At 41.7% G+C, this 26,072-nt stretch overlaps 2 protein-coding genes across 2 annotated transcripts in view; one reads left to right on the plus strand and one right to left on the minus strand.

The window, feature by feature from the left end:
* Window positions 1-26,072, minus strand: part of LOC119656560 (cation-independent mannose-6-phosphate receptor) — a 532,053-nt gene that overhangs the window by 300,249 nt on the left and 205,732 nt on the right. The window lies entirely within an intron of this gene.
* Window positions 1,681-24,716, plus strand: LOC119656558 (protein toll-like). The gene is made up of 3 exons (XM_038062937.1): window positions 1,681-2,175; window positions 13,058-14,293; window positions 22,333-24,716. Exons 2-3 carry the CDS (start codon window positions 13,116-13,118, stop codon window positions 24,197-24,199), a joined length of 3,045 nt encoding a protein of 1,014 aa, XP_037918865.1. The 5' UTR covers window positions 1,681-2,175; window positions 13,058-13,115; the 3' UTR covers window positions 24,200-24,716.

Raw genomic sequence — 26,072 nt, forward strand, 5'->3', positions numbered from 1 at the left:
TCGGTCCGAACGAAATTTGGTGGACAGATAGGAACTATGAAATCCCACGCATACAGCGAGTAACATAAATTTAGGTAGAGTCTAAAGGGGGGCTCTCCATACATGCAAAGGGGGAGATTTAAAATTTTTTTTCACTGGATATAGTCGTGTAGGGTATGAAATGAAAGGTCTCGATTAGGATTTTCCGAAACTGAAATTAGTTTTGGCGCAAATTGCAAAGTGTGTGAGTAAAGAATCAAAATGTACGCACTTAAAGTGAGACAGGACTCATTTTCAGAAACTACCCAGCCCAAAAATCCGAAAAAATCAGAGAAGTGCGTTTAGATGAAATCTAGGCCTAACAATATGTCCCATTCCGATATCTGCTCAAATAAACTTAATAATAGTATATTAGTAATTTTTAGAAATTGACTGAAAAGCTCCCCTTAAGTTCATCCCAGGAATTAACAACATCCTATGCCATACAAATAAGATGCTGACGTCATAATTAACGAGAATAATTGACATTCGAGTGAGATATTAAAATTCCATTCAAGAAGAATCTACTTCTCCCCGGGCCTTTTTAAGGTTTTGTGTGAAACAAAACCTTATTAGAATCGAGACGGTGTTTATATCTCAGCAAGCAATTTCATTACGCAGTCTTCCATTGGCCGATAGTATTGACCCGAGATATTTAAATCGTTCAGTTCCGGGCAATTTACTGCCATTACCAGAACTGAGCGATCTCTCGAGTCAATGCTATCAGACAATGGAGAACTGCGTTATGCTCCTCACATAGGGAAACACAAAACCTTTTTTACCTCAAGCGTCAAGCTTCCGGTTTCCCGACTGAAAATAGAATGATTTAAAAACCGGAAAACCGTAGGTGGCTGATATTTTTCGACCAAAAATTACGTTATTAATTCAAATCGATTTCAAAAATTAAGAAAGTTGTGAGGAGTATTTGTGCATTTCCACCACCTCCGTATAAGAAATACTCAAAACCTTTCAAGCCTGAGGCGCCAAGCTTCTAATTTTAACGTCTTTTTAATTTATCTATTTAACTCACAATTATGCAAAACACGCACATCGCAACTTCCGTAGTAAAGACAATGAAGTACGTAAGTGCTAGCTACAATAATAGCTTCCAAGAATTTGAGCTTTTCGCTGCTCGTCATCTGCATACAATATCTCTAACTTGCAGATTCGCAATAGCTTCCAGTGTTAAGCCCACCACTCACGTTCAGTTCGGCCTGTCGGTTACGTCGGAGGAGCCCACAATGCACCCTGTGGCCAGTTGAACTAAATGAATCCACGTACCGGCGAGCCGGAACATCGTTAGTTCAACTCTGGACATAGGGGACCTCGAGACGAGAATTATATATTTATGTGTTTGATCATTTCAAAATATTCGCCCAAGCCTTAACAAACATCTTTGATCGGTTGGCTGAATCATTTTTCATTCCGTCACCGGCCGCCTGAACAGTCAAAACTGACAGACCATTCACGTTACGACCACCGGTAAAATGTGGAGCTTTCAGGCGCAACTGCAGGCCAAAATCCACATGTATGGCGGACTTTAGGTTAGTTAAAGTTACATGTTTGTTCTTGGTCAGTATCTTCCCCGAAGCCACCCATGCACACCAATTTAATGAGTAATAAATTGTATTATTTATTTACAGAACTCTGCTGTAGCCGATAATGTCTCTGATTAAAATGTATATAGAAGCATTTATAAGTGGTTTCTCGATTTAGCAGTTCTTATTATGAAACCTTCCCGAAAAAGTAAGGCCCGGCGCCCGATTTCTGTGAAAGAGATACGAATTTATTTCAATTAAATCCAATAGTGCAGATTCTTCCTACTTTCGCTTTCCGTGGAAATCTCAATCTTAATCGGTGTGGAGTGAGCTACTTAGTTAGTTTGTGCTGCCAATTAATTAATTATTAAGCTTTTATTCGTTGCTAGAAAAAATAATAATAAAAAATTGATCAACTAGATCAATGGAAATTCGTTCAAAGTGGTTTAGTTTATTGTATCTATTATAAGAGTTAGTGAGGATAGATCTGTGAACTAAAAAGAAACTATCGGGGAACACCTAGGGAAGTTCCAAACGGAAAATGTGTAGTTGCTAGTTATCGCCGAACCAACGGAAATGCCTGAACATACCAGAATTTGGAAGACTGTACATACTCCAAGTAAGAAAAGTTAATTTAGGGCGTATCACACAATTAAAATGAGTACTGGAACAATCAAAACGAAATAACTACATGCACGTTTCGACGCAGAATAATAATTTTTGATTAAAACTTTTGTTAACATTATGTCTGTTATCTGACTTCAGATTGTTTTAAAGATGCACATTCCGCCCAAAGAAGATTGTTACTTGCATTTTTGAACCATTTTCCCAATTTCTTATCAGCATGATAATGGGGGGTGGGTATTCAAAAGTAATATAAATATTCATATATATATAAATATATACAATGAGCCCAATTTTTATATACGCATTCACTTTTTTTCTTCTTTTTTTTTTGAAAATGCCTAAAATGCCAAGATTGTGTACAACAATTCAATGGATTCGGTGTAAGTTCGTTGGTTTCCTAAGAATTCGTTATGATAGTTGCATATAGTTCACCTGAAAAATATTTATTTTGCTTCCGGTCGAAAGCAATCATTTGTAAGTATACAATTTCTATAAGGGAGGTAATCAAAACGTGCAATGAAATTACTTCTGAAAAGTTTTTGTAATTGAAAGATGTGACATGAAATTTTCTAGTGTTTTGCGTAAAATAGTGTTTAATTTTAACGTTTTTAAGGGGGTCATCCCGTGTGAAGGCCGTTTTTCTTGGCTTTTTTTAGAAATTTGTTGTGAAGAAGCAGTTCTTCAATACAAGATACAAATATAAATTTTTCACCATAGATTTATTAATATCTTGAGCTTGCAAAGTAATTTTTCCAGCCCGATCGTATAGTTCGTTATTGAAATACAGAGCAATTTATACACCCATCTCCACATCTCCAAAAAAAGGTGTTTTTCTGCTGCCACCATAGATGGCGCTGTAATCATCTTAAGGAAAAAAAATAAACGGCATTTTAACGTATAGACTTAACTACAGTCCGCAAACTAGGATTATTAAAAAATATTAAAGGCTAAATTTTTGGTGCCGTGTTAAACTTTTTTTTATGAATTTTGACGTTTTTTCACGGCTTCTTCAATGAATAAAAAAAACTACTCCATGAATCGCAATTATCCTAGTTTGCCGATCGTAGAAATATGTTTTGAATATGTCCTGAAAATTTCAAAGAATTTCGTTGGATAAATTTTGTGCTATGGTGGCAGCCGATTTTCAAGATGAGGTTTCAAGAAAAATGCATTTAAAAAGTAGAATGCGATTTTTAGCCATAAAACCTTAACTGACCATTAATCTTCTCTACCTAATCCATCCCCCATTAAATTTCTTCGAGAAACATAATTCTTGTCCTTTTAGTGAAGTCATTCCAATAACATTCGGACCAATAAATACGAGAATTGTGCAGAATTTCTTTAGATTAAATGGAAAATACGGTACAAACAAGTCGGGGAACCGGAAGCTGGACGCTTCAGGTATGAAAGGTTTTGTGTATTTCTTTTATAAAGACATTTGAGTGTGCATTTGTGCCAATAGTATGTAGCACGAAATATACAGCAATAATCAAAACTTTGGAAACTTTCATTTAAAATGAATCAAACACTCGTAAAATTTTTATTTTTCGTTTTTTAAGGCTTTGTGTAAAACAAGACCTTATTAAAATCGATTCATTGTCTGTTTGCCATACGCATTTTCCTCCGAAATGGCCAAACCGATCCAACCAAAATTTGGTAGAAAAATAGGAACTATGAAATCAAGTTAGATAGTTTAAAGGGGGGCTCCCATGCATGCAATAGGGGGATTTAAAAAAAATTTCACCCGATATAGTCGTGTAGGGTATAAAATAAAAGACCTCGATTTGTACTTTCCGAAACTGACATTAGTTTTGGCGTGAATTGTAAAGTGCGTGAGTAAGGAGTCAAAATGTACGCACTTAATGGGGTCATCCCGTGTGAAGGCCTTTTTTTTGCCTTTTTTTGAAAAATTATTTTGGAGGACTCGATAAAGATAGAAACGTGATTTTTTCACCATATCTTTATTGATATCTCTAGTAAATGTGATAAATTTTGCTTGATATCGAAGCTAGTTTTCGGAATACGTGTCAATTTATGCACCCATCTCCAAAAAAAGGTGTTTTTCTACTGCCACCCTGGAGGGGGCTGAGTTCATCTGAGGAAAAAAACCTAAACGGCATTTTAGTGTGGACAATATTCCACGGTCCGCAAACTAGGATAATTAGAAAATATATAATAATAATAATAATAATCGTTGGCGCAACAATCCATATTGGATCAAGGCCTTGAAGTGTGTTAGAGCACTTCATTCAAGACCGTAACGGTACACCACAGTATACTGTGGGAGGCAATGTGGTCAGCATTGCGCTCGCCCGAGATTATTACCCTGATTTGACTCAGGTACTCATTCACAGCTGAGTCGACTGGTGTCCGACATCCAATCACGATAACAAATTCCTCTGCCCCCAGCGAGATTTGAACCGCGACCTTCCGCTACGACAGCCCAGCGCTCTAACCACTTGAGCCATCCGGACACACAATTAGAAAATATTAAAAGGTAAATTTTTGGTGGCCTTTTAAACTTAATTTTTTGGATTTTGGTATTTTTTTAAGGCTTTTTTATAAATAAAAAAAACGACCCGTCCGATTGCAATTATCCTAGTTTGCGGACTGTAGAAATATGTATTAAAGAAGTCTTGAAAATTTCAAAGAATTTGGTTGGATAGATTTTAAGCTATGGTGGCAGCCGATTTTCAAGATGCAGTTTCGAGAAAAACGCATTTGAAAATTTAAATGTGATTATCAACAGTAAAATTTTAACTCAGCATTAATCTGCTATACCTGGACCATAGAGAACACCCTCCGTTTCTTCAGAAAGGTCTTTTAAGGCCGATTGTTGCTCTCTGGTTTCAATTCTGGCTCTTTTAGCGTCGTCAGTCGATCGTCGTTCGGATCGCCAAATTCGCGCTTCATTTAGGCGGTCGGCATAAACCTGACATATGTGACCAACTTGACATCCCATTGTCACTAGGATTTTCAGAATGCCATTGAATCCTCCATTGAAAATAATTACAGCCAGAAAAGTGGCTATTTATACGACCTTGGCCCCAGAATGAAGGTGTTTAGGAGCGAAAGTCCAGGTCAATGAATTTAACGACTCATTTTTATTCTGGGTCTCTGCTGCTAAACATCTGTTCAAGAGATCATCTCGTGACAAATCTTCGTGGATTGGTTTTATGACTGTTTGAACTTCTTCAGTCAAAGGTGCCTTCTCGTGGTGGAAACTATCCAGTTCTCCTTTTGCTTCCGCTTTGCGCCATTTGTACCAACTGTCCTCGCCTGCTGGACAATTTTGATGCTGAGGATTTTCGTCTGTAGAACATTTATGGAAGAAAGTTGCCCAAATTTCTTGCTTCATTCCTTCTATCGAATTTGCGTGTCGACGAATAGCTAGCCCAGAAAATGTAGTGAGGTCCTTATCAGTAAGTTTTCCAGCCCCTTTTCCACCAATGTCTTTGTGATTCTTCTTTGCATTTCTAAGCCGCGTTCCCATTCTTTTCTCGACATGTCCTACGTATTCCTTTTTTACTACTACGTATATTTTATTATTTGCAGAAATTTGGAGAAATACCGGAGAAAACTCCAGCAAAATCCAATATACAATATACAAAACTTGTCGCAATTGTAACATCCATGTTCATACTTGCTAAAAGTTTCTTTGCTGATGTTGATGGGAAGTCCTTTTTCTTCTCTGATAAGTATCGATTCCCATGAAATATTCGTTTTTTAGTGCGACCATGACGTTGGACGTTAAAGCGATCTCCCTTCGTACGATCCATTTAAAAAAATCACTGAACACACAACCAGCACAATACTTACAACAGAATAAAACTGATTATAGCTTGAAAGCCTTTCAGTGATCACTCTAGACTGGATTATCCTTTTTATTCCAAACAGCAAATAAGTTTAGAAATTTGATTGGTTTTCCATCTTTTTGTATTTATAACTGTGATCGAATTTATAAGGCTCAGGTAAAAAATTGACAGGTAAAAAAAGATTCGATGCTCTTTCTCATCGAGCACTCTAGCCGCGGCTGCAAACTCCTTCCCTGTTTAACACTGTAATTTCTGAACGACTCGGAATATCGGAAAATCCCTTTGCCCACATATTCTCCACTATATATAGATACAATTCATGCAAAAAAAATCGATTTCTCCAACCCGACACACGGGATGACCCCCTTAAAGTGAGACAGGATTCATTTTTGGAAACTACCCAACCCAAAAATCCGAAAAAACTCAGAAAAGTGCGCTTAGATGAAATCTAGGCCTCATCATATGTCCCATTCCTATATCTGCTCAAATAAACTTAATAATAATTTATTACCAATTTTTAGAAATTTACTGAAAAAGTCCCCTTAAGTTCACCCAAGGACTACCAGCATAGAGGACCACATTTCGCATACACATGCCAAATTTTATAAAAATCTGGCCATTAACGCCAAAGTTGTAGCAGTTCAAACTTAGCAATTTCGCGCGAATTTACTGCTTCCAAAACCATGCAAATAAGATCCTGACGTCATAATTAGCGAGAATAATTGACATTCGCATGAAATATTATGAATGAATGAATTTGATGAAGAATCTACTTCTCCTCAACCCTTTTTAAGGTTTTGTGTAAACCACTTATGTGAAATCTAAGCCTCGAGAGATGTCGCATTCCGATGTCTGCTCAAATATAATTACTAATAGTATATTACCAATTTTTGGAAGTTGTTTGCAAAACAAAACCTATTTAAAATCAGTTCAATGTCTCTCTATTTGTCTGTCTGTCCGTCTGCCTGTCTGTCGGCCTGTCACACACACTTTTCTCAGAAACGGCTGTACCGATTGAAATGAAATTTGGTGAGAAGGTGGGAACTGTGCCCAGATATGCAGTGAGTGACATGCTTCAACGTTGAGATTTAGGGGGTCCCCATACATGTAAAAGGAGGATGTAAAAATTTTTTCACCGAATATGTGGAGTATCAAATGAAAGGTCTCAATTAGTGCTTTTCGAAGCCGGTCTTAGTTTTGAGATTTGTTAAAAAAATGGGGAGTGGGAGGGATGCAGAGTGATGAGTATTTTGAGGCCTGGGCACCATACAGAGGCAGCTTCATGAATTTTTTCAGATTTTTCGATTGGGTAGTCTCTGAGAATGGGTCCTTTAGAGAAATCATCACTTTCCACCCCTCCCATTCCCCGCCTTTTTAACAAATCTCAAAACTAAGACCAGCTTCGAAAAGTACTAATTGAAACCTTTCAATTGATACCCCACATAATTATATTCGGTGAACAAAATTTATACACCTCCCTTTTACATGTATGGGGACCCCCCTAAATTTCAACGTAGGAGGATATCACTCACTGCATGTTTGGGTGTTCACAGTTCTCACTCTCTCACCAAATTTTGTGTCAATCGGTATAGCCGTTTCTGAGGGAAGTGCGTGTGACCCAACAGACAGACAGACGGACAGACAGGGGGGAGGACCACGGCGTACCTCTAGGTTGCTTATAGCCAGGGTTGTGATCTCAATCATGCTCTATGCGACCCCAGTTTAGAGGGAGGCGTTGCGGATGTCAGGGAACGCAGCCAAACTGAGTGGAGTCTACAGGAGGACAGCACTGAGGGTATGCTCTGCCTTCAGGACTGTCTCAGATGATGCAGCATGCGTCATCTCTGGAATGATGTCGATTGACATCTTGGCAGATGAGATAGCGGACATATACAATGTGAAGCCAACCTCTTCCTCATCGCGGACGAAGAAGACTGAGAGGGAAAGATCCATAAATAGATGGCAAGAGCGGTAGGAACGCTCGGGAAAGTGTCGGTGGACTCACAGGCTCATTCCTGCCATCAAGGAGTGGTTGAAGAGACGACACGGTGAGATTAATTATAATCTCACCCAGTTTCTCACGGGGCATGAAGAATAGCTCCAATACCTGCACAGGTTTAAATTGGAGACCTCACCCGACTATCCGAATTGCGATGGAGTGTCAGAGGACCCAGACCATGTATTCCTCCACTGTCCGAGATTTGTGGAAGAAAGGAGGAATCTAGAGGAGACTCTAGGAGAGGTGCTGGTACAAGAAAATCTGGTGCCGAAAATGCTAGCACATGAAGAGAATTGGGATGCGGTCAACTCCATGATCGCATCTATCGAAAATAAACTGCGAAAGGCAGAGGAAAGGAGAAAAGCGCGGTCACGTGCGGCGCGTATGGAAAAAAAGTGACTAAACTAGAGTGAGCTGACTCCGCCCCGTGATGTAATACCTTATGGTGGTTCCACGGGGCAGGGAGTGCGTCGGCGGTGGTTTTAGTGGGTAAAAATCCCACACGCTGGTGCATCCAGATGAGTATCTTTTGAAGATTTCCACCTCCTCAAAAAAAAAAACAAACACAGACAGACAGACAGACGGACAGACAGACAGCCATTGAACCGATTTTAATAAGGTTTTGTTTTGCAAACAAAACTTTAAAAAAACAGTTAAAAAACTAAAGTGGCCACTTTTTCAACCCGTCAAAACTTTGGAAACGTTTGTCTTAACGTCATACGTACATATTACAGCCATAGATATTATCCTCAACCTAAACAGATAAACTGTCTATTTCCGAATACTGTACATATATATGCACGTATATAAATTGATCGTACCCATATTTCCGATTTACTTCCCGCGCCAAAGCATACTTATGTACATATATAGTACGTATATTAAATGCGGCTTGTTTTTATATACAGATATACATATATATCTGAATTAGACACTACCCGCAAACTACATACAAATATACTATTATTAACTTTATTTGTGTAAATATCGGAACCGGATGTATTTTGAGAACTAGATTTCGTAGAGATGCACTACTGTAATTTTTTTCAAATTTTTCGTTTGGATAGCTTCTAAGAACGAGACCTGTTTCACTTTTTGATGGTCATATTTTGAGTCTTCACTCCCCTATGTTTTACTCGATGTCAAATATGGGACCAGTTTCAAAAAGTACTAATTGAGCCCTTTCATTTGATACCCCACATGGCCACATTTAATGAAAAAAACTTTCGCCCTCTCCATTCACAACCCCCCGCCTTAAACTTAACATAAAATGGTGTCACTTGCTGCATGTAAAGGGAGCAACAGATCACCCACTCTTACCATTTTCCGTGACAATCGGTGTAGCCGTTTCCGAATAATTCGGGTGTGACAAACAGATAGTAAGGAGTGGCCAGATCTCCCATCAGGCGTGACCCCAACTGGCGGACTGGAGCATACCTATTGATGTGTAGATATATGTTCATGCACTTTTCTCCTCTGACTGTGCATGGGCTAGTGTTTGCTCATCTCTGGTGCGTGGACCAAAATGGCTATGGGAAGGATAGCTCGGAACTCCTGCATCGGCAGCTTTTAGGAGTGAGCGAGCGGGCTCCGGGTTGTCGATATCCTTCAACCGCACTGCCTCGGTAGTGGACAACTTGGCCACCTTGGCATATAATGTTACAGGTAATTTGGATCTGGAGAAGGAGATGTTCAAGCGAAGCACGACCTTACGGAGAATACAAGTAACAAGACCAAACAAAGATGAACTGAAGGCAGATCGCTGGAGGACAAAAACCGTGATAACGCCCACCGCATATGTTCAGGATGCACGACAGCAGGAGGAGCTGCAAGAATAAGAAAGGGTTCCATTCAAAAGAAGCTCGTCAGCTTTTAGGTATCCACCCATGCCAAAGACGGTAAAGGATGAGGTGCAGGTCAGGTCAATAAACGCCAACAGTGAAGGAGCGTATAAAAGAAGTAACCCTGCCGGGGCTTATATGGAGCAGAGTCCCGATCCGGAGGAATTACCCTTCACCCAGCTTGGGGCAAAAACAGTTGAGCTGTCCGAGTTTATCAAGGACAACCACAACGTGCACCAAGCCATAAAGAATATGGTGAGGACTATTAGAGTCCTCTATAATAGATGGCAGATGGAGGAAAAGAATAGTAAGGATACGACGAACCCCGAGGTGCCAACATTACCTAATCGTACTACCATCGAATCACGAAGAAGGAAAGCATCCAGCGAATGTAGGAAAGCCGACCAACGTTGCGAAGTCCAAGACGAACGAAAACGATGGATGGACTAAAGTTACCAGCAAAAAAGCGAAAGGAAAAGCAAAAGTGCGAACTCGTCCAGATGCGATTGTTATCTCAAGAAAGGGCAATCTGCCGTACGCGGAGATACTCAGGAAGCTCAAAGCAGATCCGAACCTAAAAGATCTGAGTGGAGGTGTGAACAGGATCCGAAGAACCCAGAAAGGAGATCTCATGTTCAAGCTGAAAAGATCTAGCGTAGGCAAAACTGATGACTTTCCCACTCAAGTGAAAAACTCATTTGGGAAGAATGTCGCAGTGCGTGCTCAAAACATGATATCTATATATAATGTAAGGATCTCGATGAAGTGCTGCTCTGAAGGAGCAATCCAAGTTGGAAGAACCTACCGAGGAGTCTGTTGTGGGTCTACGGAAACCTTATGGGGTACTCAAACGACCACAATACGAGTACCAGCGGAGTCAGCGCAGAAGTTGTTGGCGACCGGAAAATTTCGAATTGGGTGGGTTGTCTGCCGTTTAAAGAACAAACTTCACTAAAGAGATGCTTTAAATACCTCATGATTGGGCATTTTGCAAAGGTATGCACCAGCAACATTGGTGGATCTGAACGATGCAGAAGGTGTGGGGAGAAGGACCATATTGCCAGGGAGTGCAATGGGGACCCCAAATGCCTATTGTGCGAGGTGAAAGAGAGACAGGATAACCGGCAGATTTCCGGAAGTAGTAAATGTCCGGAATTTAGGAAGGCGCTCACTGCAATGAGAAAATGCACTGCACGTTCGAATCTGAGATTTGAGATGATAACAAATAAGTGAACCTTTTAGAATCTGTCATGGTGGCATATGAGTCACAGATTCGACTTGTAGAGCCGCGATATGAGCTTGCGGTGGACAGGCCATACAATGTACTACAAGTCAGGACAGCGGCTTTATATGGACAAAAATAAGTGGTGTATATGTATACAGCTGCTAGGCCCTACCAAGTCTCACACTGGCTGAATTCGAGGAACTGCTTGATAATCTTGTTCTCGACGCAAGGGGACGAAGCCCAAAGAGGGGTGGCAGAGAGCCAAGGGACACATTTTATTAGAAACGTTTGTGCAGATGGACATAGTTTTGGCTAACGAAGGGGCTATGAACGCTTTTCAGAAAGGGGGATCAGGTTCGGTTGTAGACCTGACCTTTCTTAGCCCTGTACTGACGCGGGGAATATCCTGGTGCGTCAGCGAACGCTACACCCACAGCGATCACCAGGTAATCTTCTTTGAGACATTGCCACAGGGCAAAGAGCCATCATACCCGAAACCGAGAAAGATTTCAGGTTGGTCTGCAAAAGCCTTCGATGAGCAGACCTTCATAGAGGTGTGGTTAGATCAACCGGAACCACCACTGAATTCGACGGTAATTCCGCCATTCACAAGAAACGAGCTGCTGAATATCTGCGGTAGAATAGGAGACAATAAAGCAATTGGCCTGAACGGAGTACCGAATAAGGCCCTTAAGCTTGCCGTGAAATCCTTTTTTTTTCTCTGCTCGACTTCAGTTTCGCTGATAGGTGGAACTGCTTCAAATGTCGGCAATGATTGTGAAAGTGGAGGATGAACAAATTTTTCAGTTGAAATCTGCTGGAAGCATTCTCGCCTATGCTGAGGATATTGACATCATGGGAAAAAGAAGCAGGGGGGCGGGCTCTAAGCAAGAAAAATAGCGAACTTTTAGCCGCATTCAAGGAAAGAATGCCTCAAGTGATGATCATATCCGTCTGATTGTGGATAAAATCTGATTCAAAAGATTGCGGTCGACGGATCACTTAATCCATATGGGTAAGGATGATCCAACCCGTAAAGTCTGTAGGCCAGGACTCCAGTCAGCTTTCAGGGATATCAAATTGGTGGACCTCAGCGCAGAGTTCCTTGCTAAGGCAGGCCTAGACCGATATCAGCTATTGCGTCGTAGACGATGTGATGATAAGAAGGGGAATATTAAAAGCCCCGTAGGGATTTTAATGGGCTATTACTTCCCACACTACCATGTTGAGAAAATCGGGATATAAACCCGGGTAATATATAGCTAGTTTATGGGAAAGGAGAAGGCCACCCTGCATTTCTTATGCAGCTGTCCGGCCTTCTTGGACAATAGGTGAAGATATTTTGGAAAGTTTTTCTGCAATAACGTTGCAGGCAAGTGATCGCTGAATAAGTATTCTTCGGGACAATAAAACAGGGCTAACGTATAACACCTGAGAATTTGCAACTGTGATTCTTTTATCTCTTAACCCAGCCTGAACTAGCATCGATCCTAACTGATAGTCAACCGCACCACAGTTGCGACATGACTTCAAGAAGTAGGAGTCTTAAATTCTTCTTAAATCACGATACGTCATTGCTAACCTCCTCATCAATGGGATCACATTAATCATAGAAACCAAACAAGGGAAGACTCTTGACTCCCTTTAAAATCTCTTGCGGGTAGTTGTGACTAAATATCGCACCTAATTGTTGAATAGAATGACAAATATGTCTATTAGACAATGTTAGCAGCCATCGCCCTGATAATAAATTGAGGACGCTGCTTCCGAACCGCCAATTTTTGCTACTTTGTTTTATAATCTTAATTTAATGCTGAAAATGTTTTGATATGGCATACATGAACATGATGAAACTATCAAACAAGCAAAAAGATCAAAGTCCAAAGTCGGCATCTATTATCTTTTGAATAAAATTTGGACTGAGTGAATAAGCCAGATGAAATACAAAATTAAATCGTCCACACTTATAAACTGGAATATTTTCTCTTTTTCAGATATTAAACTCGACGTTGTCTAGGACTGAACTATACGCTTAACATAGGGTCCAGTATTATGATTTCCCCAAAGGCTGCCCTACTGGTTCTTCTTTTCACCATCACAGTCGAAAAGAGCCCAACGAAAGCTTATAACGAATGCAAGAGTCAGTTTGACAATTGCAGCTGCCTGGTCGATGGAGGATTGTGGCTGCAATGTCCACCTAATGATCACAATCTGGTTATCCGAGTCGAACACGAAATAATTACAATAAAGTGCAATAAAAAAACCGAATTCGACTACGGACAGTTTCCAATAATGAACATAACTGGTCCACCTAACGTGATAATCAAAAGATGTCCTTTGCCTGAAAATCAAACACTGGCCACATTTTTGAAGAGATTTATCATCGGACCTGTTCGCACCGTAGCCTCCAGTGGAAATTTGAACCCTGTACTAACTGCAGAACCTTTCCAGGGGTTGAGTGATTTGGAAACCTTGGGACTATTTAAATTTAACTTAATCGAGATATCGGATCATTTCTTCAGCGGCTTGAAGAAGTTAACAACGCTAAACCTGAGAGATAATGATCTTCATCTAACAAAAGACATTTTCATCGGGTTGGATCAGCTTACCTTTTTAGAGCTTGGGTTAAATAACCTGCAACACCTGGAGCCAGGTATATTCCGGAATCAAAAACAAATGGAACGTTTAAATCTGTGGGGAAACGAGCTCCGAAATCTCACCAAGGATACCTTTATTGGAGCATCATCAGTAACATCCATTGACCTGAGTATGAACAAACTCACAACACTGGACTACGACGTATTTCAGCTCCTTCCGAACTTAGAAGAGATCAATTTAAGCAAGAACAATTTTTCAACACTGCCAGAGAAACTGTTCTTGAATAATCAAAAACTGAAAATTATACGTCTGAATAGAAATAAAAGGCGAATGGGATCGTTACCGCCTGATTTTTTGGCGAATCAGTCAATGCTGGTCAAAGTTAATATATCAGCATCAATCGTTTCGGTTCCAGGAAGTATATTTGCTGGATCAGAAAACATCGAATTGATATCCTTTGCGGATAATCGATTGGAATCCCTGCCAAATGAAATTTTTTCAAATCAAATTCATTTGATTGACTTGGACCTAAGCGGAAATAGCCTAACGAAGCTTCATGATGATGTATTTAACAGCACAGTATCCCTCAAAACACTTTGTTTATCATTTAACAAACTGGAGATTATAACAAGGTTTGTGATATTTTAGAGATGACCGTAATCATAAAGTTTTGTGGGCGATTCGATGTTTGTCTGTCCGTCTGTCCTTTTTTTCCCCGATGGAAAGTGGAAAGCTTCAAAAGCTACCGCAGGCTCTTGCTACCCGGTTATGTGGGACTCTTACCCAATTAAACCACCTCCTTCTCCTTCCACTCTCCCCGCGGGACTCCCATTTGGTATTACGTCGCGGGGCTGGATCAGAATTTATTCTGCGCTCATGTCAACATTCGTGTTTCTCTCACTTTCATTCTTTCGGCTAAGCTTCTTTCCGATGGCTTTCACCATAAGTTTCATGATATTTTCGGGTGTAAAGGGCTCCCCGGTTGTAGCTTCTAATGTAGCCCTTTGGGCTTCGAATCTGGAGCAGTGAAAAAAGACGTTTTTTTCGTATTTTTTGACGTATTTACTATATTTTCCAGTGCACCTGCCCATACTGGGGATGCATACACTAGGATCGAACTGACCACCCTTGAAAAAAGGAGTCGACGGCCCGGCCTTGGACCACCTATATTTGGTAGCATTCTCGCAACAAGCGCTCCGATGTTATATGCCGTGGTTGCTGCACCCTCCACATGCAATCTGAAATTTAACCTCTGGTCAATCATTACACCTAAGTACTTAAGTGCAGGCTTGGAATGAATTGTTTGCGTTCCAACTTTAATCTTCATGGAAGTGCAGTTTCTCCGCTTGGTAATAAGTACTACTTCCGTCTTATGCTCTGCGAGCTGTAGACCAGCATTCTCTAACCAGGATTTAATCTCATAGACTGCTTCATTTGCATAGAGCTTGACTTCTTCGAGAAGGCGTGCAACAACCGTCACACCAAAATCGTCCGCGAAACCAATGGAGGCCACACCAGTAGGAAGGTCTAGGGTCAGTACTCCGTTATACATAATAATCCACAAGAGTGGCCCTAGGACAGACAATTGTGGGACTCCACATGTCGTTTGGTATGATTTCATTCCTTCATCTGATTCGAAGCACAGAATCCCATCGATTAGGAAGGCAGCAACGATACGCACCAAGTACTTGCTCCATCTAGTGGAATTGAAGGCATTCTTCACATCAAGTGTAATCACTGCACAACATTTGCCCTTGTCAAGTACGGTCTTAGCTGTGTTAGCTACTAGGACAAGTGCATCCGTTGTAGACGTCCCCTTTCGAAAGCCGAACTGATTTTCGGAGAGACCACCATCCTTTTCGGCAATTCGAATTAATCTGTTATAGATTACTCGTTCGAATAGTTTGACAGTATTATTTAGGGGACATATCGGCCTGTAGGACGAAGCTTCACGCAAAAGTTTGTTTGGCTTGGGTACTAGAATTAATTTCTGCTTCTTCCATTGTGTAGGAAATGCTCCTTCTTTAAGGCATATGGTGAACGCCTCGGTAAACATATTTGGAGCTATTTTGACTGCTGCCTTCAGAGCTTTATTGGGGATGGTATCCAAGCCAGGTGCTTTATTTCCAGCAATTTTATCCGCAGCTTCGAGGACCTCCTTTTCGCTTACCATGGGAACTTCGGCGGTGTCTATCTCGGCAATGGGAATGTTAGCGGTACTCACATTCTGTGGGAAAAGATCCGTTACTATTTCATCAAGCAGAGTAGGGGAAGAGATCGGTGGGGAGCGTTTGCCTTTAACTTTTGATATTACGGTTTTATAGGCGCCACCCCAGGCGTTCGTGTCAGCTTCATTACACAGTCGCTTAAAGTGTTCGCTTTTACTTTTCATGATGGCCACATGTAGTTTCTTCCGAGCGTTTTTATATTCTTTATGTAATTGCTCGTATCCAGATCGGTTTCTATTTCGCTGACTGCGCCTTCTGGCCTTGAGGCAGGCCTTGCGGCATTCTCCGATTTCAGTATTCCACCAAAAGTTCCTTGGCATGGATGCGTCACATACTCGTCGCAACTTCTCGCCACTCTGCAAAGCTTTATTTTCTGCGCTCCTTAGCTAAAACATCGCTAACAAAAGTGACATCTATCACGGACCCCATTTCTCGCTTACGGAAAGTGTTCACGCATCCAGTGTTAGCCACTACAAGATTCAGACGAGAAATAGCTTCGAATAATATACGTCATTCTTGAGCCCATGCGTTGAAATCTCCAGCCACTATTTTGGGACTATGGTTGTATGCATCTGTTGCTAGCCTCTCCACCAAACAATGGAACACCTCTGTCGTAAGGCTTGGAGCCGCATAACAGCTGTAAATATAATAGATATTCCGCCTATTTTTGCTCTAGTGAAGCCATTCTCGAGGATCTTGGTGGTTCCTTCTATGGCCCGATTTCCGCATGTCCATATCGCTGCCTTTCCGCTCTTATCCGCGACCTATACTCCACTGTCAAGATTTTGGTACTGCTCACAGATAATAGCAACGTCGATTTTGTTTTCCAATATCGTCTGGGAGAGCAGGTCCTGAGCCGCTTGGCAATGGTTCAGGTTTAACTGTAGGAACCTCATTTGCGCATAGTGTTGATCGCCTTCCTGTACACCGGACATGTGCTGCTGCCTGTGATATGGGCGCTGTCAATGTCGTTTATTTTCCTGCAGAACAGACAATTGGGTTTTTCTTCGCAGGCTTTTGCAATGTGGCCTTTATTTCTGCATTTACGGCACAGGTCGGACCTATCGTGGACGCTAGTACATTTTTTCGCCACGTGGCCAAATTCCAAACACCTGAAGCATCTTTTCAGAGTTATCTGCTCTCGTAGGCGGCAGACGACCCAGCCAATCCGAACTTTACTGGCAGTGATGGCCCTTTTGGCCGCTTCAAGTGTTAGGCTTATGGACGCAGTTTGTGTGCCGTCATATGCCTTGCTCAGCCGTAGAATATCTCGCTCCTGGACCGACTGTATTCCCAACTGGGATCGTAGGGCTTGACAAATTTCTTCCTTCGTTGTGATCTCATCAAAGTCTTTACACTCAATAACCACACGATTTTGACTGAGCTTCACTTCTGCTGCCTCATCCAGTGACGACTCGGTTTTTTCTGACTTGTTTTCGCCTGGTTTGAATTCCAGCAATAGATCGCCATTATGCGGTTCACACTTTCATCTAGCTCCATTAACGAGGTGTCTGTTTTGACTATGCGCAGGATATCAGCGTACGTAAGCTCATTTGTTTTTGTTATTATCAGTGCATCGGGCCGGCTTCTCTTCTGCAGCTTTTTCTTCTTTTTCACCTTAGTCCAAGTGGAACCTTGATTGCAGTTACCGTCCTTCGCCGTAGGTTCTGGTAGTCTTTCGCGGATTTGCCGTGGAGGCGTTTTCTCCATTTTACGTTTTTCACAGCGTTGAGGAGATTCCGCTTCCCCATTAGACTCTCTCAGTCTTTTATGGGGCTCCGGAGTTTCCTTTGTGCCGAGTATACGCTGTGCATCCTTAATAGTAAAGGGGCTGCCTCTAGATGGGAGCACACTTGGCGTTGACTGCAATGCTGTAGTTTCTCCCTGTTTCTTACCATCACTACTTTATTTTAGTTCTTCTCGTACTTCAAGATACGTAGCTCTAATAGCACGCTTTTGATCTTTAATCGCGTTAAATGAAAGGGCTCAACTAGTACTTTTCGAAACTGGAGGGCTCAAAATACGACCATCAAAAAGTATAAAAGGTCTCGTTCTCAGAACCTATCTAACCGAAAAATCCGAAAAAAAAACACAGTTGTGCATCTCTACGAAATGTAGGCCCCAAAATAGATCCGGTTCCCATATCTGCACAAATAAAGCAGAAATTTACCCGGCAACCCCTTTATGTCAATCCCGGAGGTATAAAGTATGGCGTAAGTGTAAGGGGTTATATAGTGCACAGCCGTATTTAATATACGTACTACAGTGCGCGCAATTTCTATATACGCACTTGCACTTTTAAGCTTATTGAAATAAATAAAAGATTTGGTCCCAGCATTCTAAAATTTCTTTCTTTAATTCAAGGACGGAGCTAAATTGGCGTTCCTTCGCATAGACTTTCCGTGCAAGTATCCACCATATGATCCACGTGGGTGCTCCATAGCAGATAATGGGTCTGATCAGGGTCTTGTACAGAGTTAGTTTGGCTTTGGTGCTGAGACCTAGTTTCTTTCGGAGAAGAAAGTTAACCCTGAGTGCACCGCGTGCCTTACCGATAGCGAGCTTAAGTGTGGCTTGAACTTAAGGAGTTCGTGACGCTTAACTTCTAGGTACTGGTCTAGAGATTGCTCACTATAGTTTTTCCGATCTTCATTTTTAAGCGTTTAGCTTTCCTGTGGATACCTCTAGAACCTAGGTATCTAGATTTCCTCCGAAAAGTGCAGAATTGCGTTTTGGCCTCATTAATTGTAATGCTGCATTACAGGTAATATTTGCGGAGGTTTTTCGCATATTTCTCGACCGCTTTAGCTGCCCTGTTGGGGTAGAGGCTTGAAGAGAAGATGGGAGTATCATTGGCATATTGAATAAGGTCGGTGCCGGTCTCGGGAGTTGGGACGTCAGCCGTGAAGATATTGTAAAAGGTGGGTCCAGAAATTGATCCTTGCACTTATCCCGATGTTACTGACAAGAGATTGGAGAATTCATTTCCCACGCTGACGTAGAAATACCTATCTTCAAAGAAGCTTAGTGCAATTCTAATTATCGGAATTGGGAACTCAAGATCTATTAGCTTATAGATTAGTCCGTTTACCCATACGGAGTCAGAGGCCTTTTCTAAAGCACATGCTACGGTCGGCTTATTATTGACGTTAACTCTTGCTACGACAGTGTCGTGAACCCGAACTGGTGATTGGGTATAATCTCTTTGTGATTGCAATATTGGACTAGCCCGATTGCCCATGCTGTCTCAAAGAGTTTGCCTAGATTGGACAATAATGATACCGGTCTAAAGTTGTTAGGCTCACTAGAGCTAAGAGGTTAGATATTGTCTTTTATTTGTAGTTATGTCTAAAATTGATAGACCAGTAGCTTACCCCAAACTATATATATTTCGGGAGCAACTTACTCCCTTCATCAGTACAAAGCTACTGAAAACACTTTATTAGAGATTCTTCAACACCATGCTCCTTGGCGGCATCACAGAGCTTTTGGAAGGGCGCACAGTCAAAAGCTCCGTCAATGTCCACAAACACCCCATCGCGTATTCACCCTTCAGAGTTGCATCCTCTATCTTTGAAATCAAAGAATGAAGAGCAGACTCACAGGACTTTCCACGTTGGTAAGCATGTTGGTTTTCATTTAGGGGATGCGACTTTAGCGCCTTCTCGCGAATGTGACGTTCAATCAGTCTCTCCATGCATTTCAGCGAAAATTATGTTAGGCTGATTTGTCTGAAGTTCTTTGGATTAGAATAGTCATCTTTCCCAGGCTTTCGTATGAAGACTACCTTCACCTTCTGCCAAGAGGAAGGCACGTAGCCCAGAGCAAGACATCCCCGAAAAATATTTCTTAGAAGTTTCTCTAAGTGCTCCATACCGTCCTTTAGCATCGCTGGGTAGATGCCATCCATACCAGGTGCTTTGAAGTGTTCAAGTGATAGTATAGCAACTATCGCTTTTTCATTGGTGCTTTTTCATTGGTAACAACCGCTCTCGCAGTGTCCCAATTCCCCTTGCAACATCTTCGTGTTGAAGGGTTTGCAGAAACCTTAAATTCTCTTCTTCCCACTTCTGAGACCTGTTCTCCCGGGTGATGTACTTCCAAAAGATCTTGGTGTAATTATGCGGTGTTTTCAACGATTAATTATCTGAAATAATAAAAAACTTTTTCGTTGGTATCTAGATTTTATTATTTCAGACTTCCAAGAGAGTCAGTATAGACCCAACTCTGGAGTTCGTGAAAGTACCATCCGGTTTTCTAAGAGAGTCAACTCGGCCGACTCATCCTTATTAAGAACTTTGCACAACCTGGAAATCTCCCTTTCACCTTCCAATTCCTCATAGTATGCTCTAAAAGGGTCTCGTTTTGAACGTTTCACGAGCCTCTTATATTCACGCTGTGAGTTCCGCAAGTTTAGCCAGTCTTCATCTTTATTGTTTTTGCAAGCACGATTTAGAAGTCGTCAGGTTGATTTCCTGAGTCTCTGCAGTTCTGGGTTCCACCATGGAGCTGTTTTACAACTTTGGCCTCGGGAAATAGGACAAGCCTCTTCAAAACACTCTAAAAGTGTGCGATTCAGAGTTTTCAATTGATCTTCTACCGCCAAAGGAGTCCTTATTCGCCTAGCGAGCTCAACTTTGTCGCCAAGAAGTTCATTAAACTTTCTCCAATCCGTTTTCCTAGGATTCCGTCTTTGTATTACAGGCTGTTCGTCTGTAATAGTTAGACTAAATTCTAAGTAACGGTGATCTGAGAGTAAGACTTCATCTAGTACTCGCCAGTTTCAACAACTTTGAAGTGCAGATTGTTAGGTCAATTACGTCACTTCTTCTTGGCCCCATGAACGTAGGAGCGCACCCTACCTTTGCGGTCATCAGACCAGCTGAAGTGATAAAATCAAACAGCTTCTATCCTCTAGAATTGCATTTGCTACTGCCTCAACAACTGTGCTGAGCGTTCGCATCACAACCTATTAAAACTTCAAGGGCGCTTGATTCTGCATACACTACCAGATCCCTTAGTTCTTGCGCCGTCGGAGGGCACAAAGAATCATAGGTTAAGTAGGCAGAGGCAACTATAACGTTTCTCCTCTTACCATTAACCTGGTATTGTAAGTTGACCGTAACAAGGTCCTGTGAACAGAATTGTCTCAGCATGGTTGCCTCTAACAATTTTGACATCAGAACGCAAGCCCTCGGTCTCGAGGATCCTTCATCGAAGAAGATCCTGGTCACTTTGACTGATCCAATGCCACAGATTCTGTTAAAACGAACCCATAGCTCTTGCACCAGAAATATATAAGGACAGTCCTGCAACTTTGCCAGCTTTGCCGCCAACAGATAGGAGGAAACTTTGGCAAGCTGCAGGTTGATTTGACTAACTTTTATGTTTGTAGCCATAAGTGCAGTCTTATATGAAAACCGCCGCCAACTGAAAAGTCTGCTGCGTTTAGTGTGGATCTCACCGGGGTTACCAGCTTGCCCTCACCTTCAACCGACAGTTCCGATTTCTCTGGATATCGCCACACTTGGTGGTGCAGCAACGTCCATGTCCTCATTCGCAAGAAACTTCGCCTTCTTTCGCAGTGCCTTCCGTTGTCGTCAGCTAGAAGCCCTCCCAGGCTGCGTAAATCTATTTTCACATACCGGCGTTACACCAGTTGCGTCCACATTACCAGCTTCCCTTTCTTGCGTTTTTCCGGGTACAGGCGGAGGAGAAGGTTCTGACAAGCAAGCCTGTAGTCCCTTCTCCTTTGCAGCTGAAGTTTCCTTCTGCCGAGCCTTCCTCCCCCGTATTTTGGAAGAGTTAGGTAACAGTGTCACCGACCGACTGGCCGTAGTCAGATTTCCAGTTGCTCTCATTAAGGGTGTTGCTGTACTATCCTTTTTGGCTGACCGCGTCGTAGACACCGGGTATAGGTTTTCCACTGAAGTGGAGCCTGTCTTCCATAGATATCTCTGTGGGGGAACATGAATCATGTGAGGCCTCCGAAATCCGTGCCTGGGCCACGACCTGATTTCTCAGAGTCGCGGGTGAATTCGAAGTCTGTGACTTCTTACTACTTGGAGAGTTACAATTCTTTGTTTCCATCTTCATGTGTTTTTGGACACTCTTAGTTGTAGTAGTAAACTACCACCACGACAAGGTGGTGTCCGAGGGGGAGTCGGATGATATTACCTTGTCTAGTTTGTATACACTGCAGACCTACCGTGCTTTTTATCGCCCATTCGAGCCTGAGTTCGAGAGTTGCATCATTTGTGTTAAAACTTCCTGAGTGGTAGGTCACAAACATCAATCGATGCCCAATTGACTTTACCTCCGCCCTCACCACAACTCTTGGAGTGTATATTTTTTGTACAATAGATGTTTTAGGATTAGAATTGTTCAAAATTAATAATATCCCTGATTATACCATCAAATTTAAGATATTTTTCTCTTTACAGACATATTTTCCGCAACCTCCGCAAACTGCAGGAAATCGATTTGAGTAACAACAATCTCTATAGCATCGACCTCCATGCTTTCCAAGGAACACCAGAACTTCGAATATTCATGGCCCCAAATAACAATTTATCTTCGCTATCAAGTGGATTCGAGGAGAATGAAAAGTCGCCTTTTGAAGTACTGACAAAACTGGAGGAGTTGGACCTTCAAAATAATCAGATCACTCATATTTCCAGCAACTGGATGCATAGTCTACCGAATTTGAAAAAATTAAATCTAAGTTACAATAGAGTCACTAAGTTGGGCTCTCAGCATTTCCAATTCGCAACCAATATGTCTGTAGATTTAATGTACAACGCCATCAAAATGATTGATTTCGATAATGGTGAAAATACTGACCTTAATATTTCGGTAGAATTAGGCGGAAACCCGCTAACATGTAACTGCAGCTTATTACCATTCGTTCAGTATTTGAACAGATCTAACCACCATAGTTTAGTAAAGCAACCACAGATTTCCGCAAAGTGCGTGGAGCCAGAGGAACTAAAGGGTCGGGGTATAATGAGTTTGAATAACAAACAACTCCTATGCAAGCATCACCCATGTCCCAGCATGTGTACATGTTGGATTCGCTATGACCAAACCCTTATTGTTAACTGCTCAGGTTCTAATTTAACTAAGGTACCCCCACTTCAAGATGTATTCAAACCTAAAACCAAATCAATTGTTCTGCATATCGCCAATAATTACATAACCAAACTTCCAGACAATCGCTCCACAGGATATTCATTAGTCAGCGAACTGTATGCCAGCAATAATAGTGTTTCACATTTCACAGAACGAAATATCCCAGACAATTTGCAAGTATTAGATTTGTCAAATAATAGACTTAAGTGGATCGATGCCACTGTGGTTGCACGGATCACCGAAACCAACCAAACATCACATCTATATTTAGGCCACAATCCTTGGCAGTGTGATTGCAGTGCTCTTAGTTTGTTGCCTTTTATTCGGGCCAACTTCGAACGTATTCAAGATTTGAATTTTATGAAATGCACTACTGGTGCCAAGTTGTCAATAGTGTCATCGAAGGATTTGTGTAAGGAAAGCATAGTTTCCGAGGTCCTAGCTTATATAGCAGCTGCACTTGGTGTGGTCTTTGCACTTCTAGTTGGTTTGATGTATCGATTCCGAACCGAAATCAAAGTTTGGTTATTCGAGCATAATATGTGTCTGCACCTTGCTACCGAAGAGAATGTTGACGAAGGCAAAAAATATGATGCCTTCATATCATACTCACATAAGGACGAGGATTTTGTTGTTGAGAACCTCCTACCCAATCTCGAAAACGGTCCAAGACCTTACAAACTTTGTTTACACGAACGCGATTGGGTTCCTGGCGAATCCATCCCAACTCAAATTATCCAATCAGTGAATGATTCCCGACGCACAATAATTGTCCTGTCACCAAATTTTCTTGAATCAGTTTGGGGATCATTGGAATTCCAAGTTGCTTATAAGGCCGCTCTGGAAGAAGCCCGGACTCGGATTATTATTATAATGTACTGTGGCATCGGGAATAGTGTTGATGTTGGTCGCGAATTAAAAGCTTATTTGAATACAAACACTTATTTGAAATGGGGTGATCCTTGGTTTTGGGAGAAGTTGCGTTACGCAATGCCCCATTCACCATACAGAAAAAAGACCAAAAAAATATCAGAAAAAAAAGAATTTGAAGATTCTGAAGATATAAAGCTACAGGCAATGAAACCTTTAGACGAACTACCCCCGCCAGCGGCAATTCCTCTAGAAGAGACGCATCTATTGTCCAAATTGGAAGGGCAGTATGCAAATGAGTTTATATGAGACCCAAGGTGGCGAACTTCGTGAATAATCTAGCCAGGACGGCAAACCTGCACCCGACTGATGTACATTGTGTTTTAAATTCTTCTACTGATTTATTCAGGTAGGGCTCAAAATACATCCCATGTATGCAGGATTGTTTGGAACTTCGTCAAAATCGACCCTGCCGGTTGTATAGGAAACTTGCCCTTTCAGTAAAATCTAAAAGGCTGAGAAGCAACTATGTAAGCATCTTACGCGCCTTATTTTAGGACACCAACTTCTCTATCGAGAACATAAGGACTAATGGTTCTCTACATTCAAAACATTGCATTACGGTAGTTTACTATTTCTTCAACTCCCCCTTGGCCACAATGTTACGTAATTATAATCGTTTGCAGCTTGGTCCTCTGGCTTCATCCCTAGCCACTCATACAAAAAGAGTTAATAACGCATTGTAAATTGTTTTCCTCTTTTTATATACGACTATACTTATATATGCAATAAGGAAATGGAATATTCTCGGTTTGCTGTCATTCAAATAAATAAATAAAAATTCACGAAATGATTTTTAAGGTTCTTTGTAAAACAAAATCTTATTCAAATCCAACCTCTGTTTGTCTGTCCATCTTTTTTTTTCTGAGTAGGCAGAAATTTTCAAAAGACACTGGCCTGGTCACACCCACTAAAACTACGTGCTCCATGGAGGCACCATAAAATATTACATCACGGGGTGGAGTTAGTTCACTCTAGTTTGGTCTCCTTATATCTACATTTGGCAGCGGTAATCGGACTTTCCTGGCTTTCGCATTCTCCTCAGGATAAAAGCAATCATGGAGGTGATCGCAAACTAATTCTCCTTCCATGTTAGTATTCTCTGCACCAGATTTCATAGGAGAAGTATCCAGCTTAAATCTGTACAGATAATGGCAATATCCGCCATACCCCGTGGGAAACTGGGTAAGATAATATACTTGATCTCACCGTCCCGTCTCTCCAACCACTCTTTTATGGCAGGGACCAACCTACATCGACCCTTTCTCAAGAGCTCCTGACCATAGCCATCTATTTATAAATTTCCCCTTTTTACCGATATATATCTGCGATAACGGAGATATTGACATTGCATACGGTCGTCATCTGATCTGCCAAGATGTCGCATCACATTAGACAATCCTGCAGGTAGAGCATCCCCTTAAGGACGTCCTCGTATAGAAAGCACACAGCGTATTCGCGCTAAATGGACCGCATAGAGCAAGATCGGGGTCACAGAACATCGTGGCCCTCCTACCTTAGTCATGATACTTATTGGATGCTTACTGCACATATTGCTTTTAACTGAGCTTCGCGCTTATCATCACTTTCAAGTACGTATTTGACAGCCCACGTGAGGCTAGTGATATGATTACCAACTTAAATGCGGGTGTAGTTTATTTTACGGTACCAGGTGATTATAACCGTTTCCCCTTTACTGCGCTGATTACTTCGCATGAGTAAAACTCAGCACCTTCAAAATGTCTTGTGACTGCAACTAGTTGTACATTGTTGCCTCCTCCAAAGCTGGGAGATTAAGTACATCGTTGTACATGATACCCCGTAGCAGTGGGACCAATACGAAGCCTTTTTCGGGGGTAGGGCAGGTTAATACATTTACGTACAAAGTGTTGGACTCCCGCAACAGTACGCTGTCGGACTACCAATTAAACCCTTCCCCGTCATCAGAAAACTAGTCTGGAGTCGTTTGACACATTATTTCGGGCTAGCCTTCTCGCTCTTCCGGCTTTGGAAGCCTTCCAGTCAGGGAATCCCTTTCACCAAAGGGAAGGAAGGGGAGAAGGGAGTTGTTCGTTCAGTGAACCCCTTGCGATCCGGTCCCTTCGCCGGTCGAGTTCAATTT

This window comes from Hermetia illucens, chromosome 5 (assembly GCF_905115235.1).
Source record: "Hermetia illucens chromosome 5, iHerIll2.2.curated.20191125, whole genome shotgun sequence".
Lineage (NCBI taxonomy): Eukaryota > Metazoa > Arthropoda > Insecta > Diptera > Stratiomyidae > Hermetia > Hermetia illucens.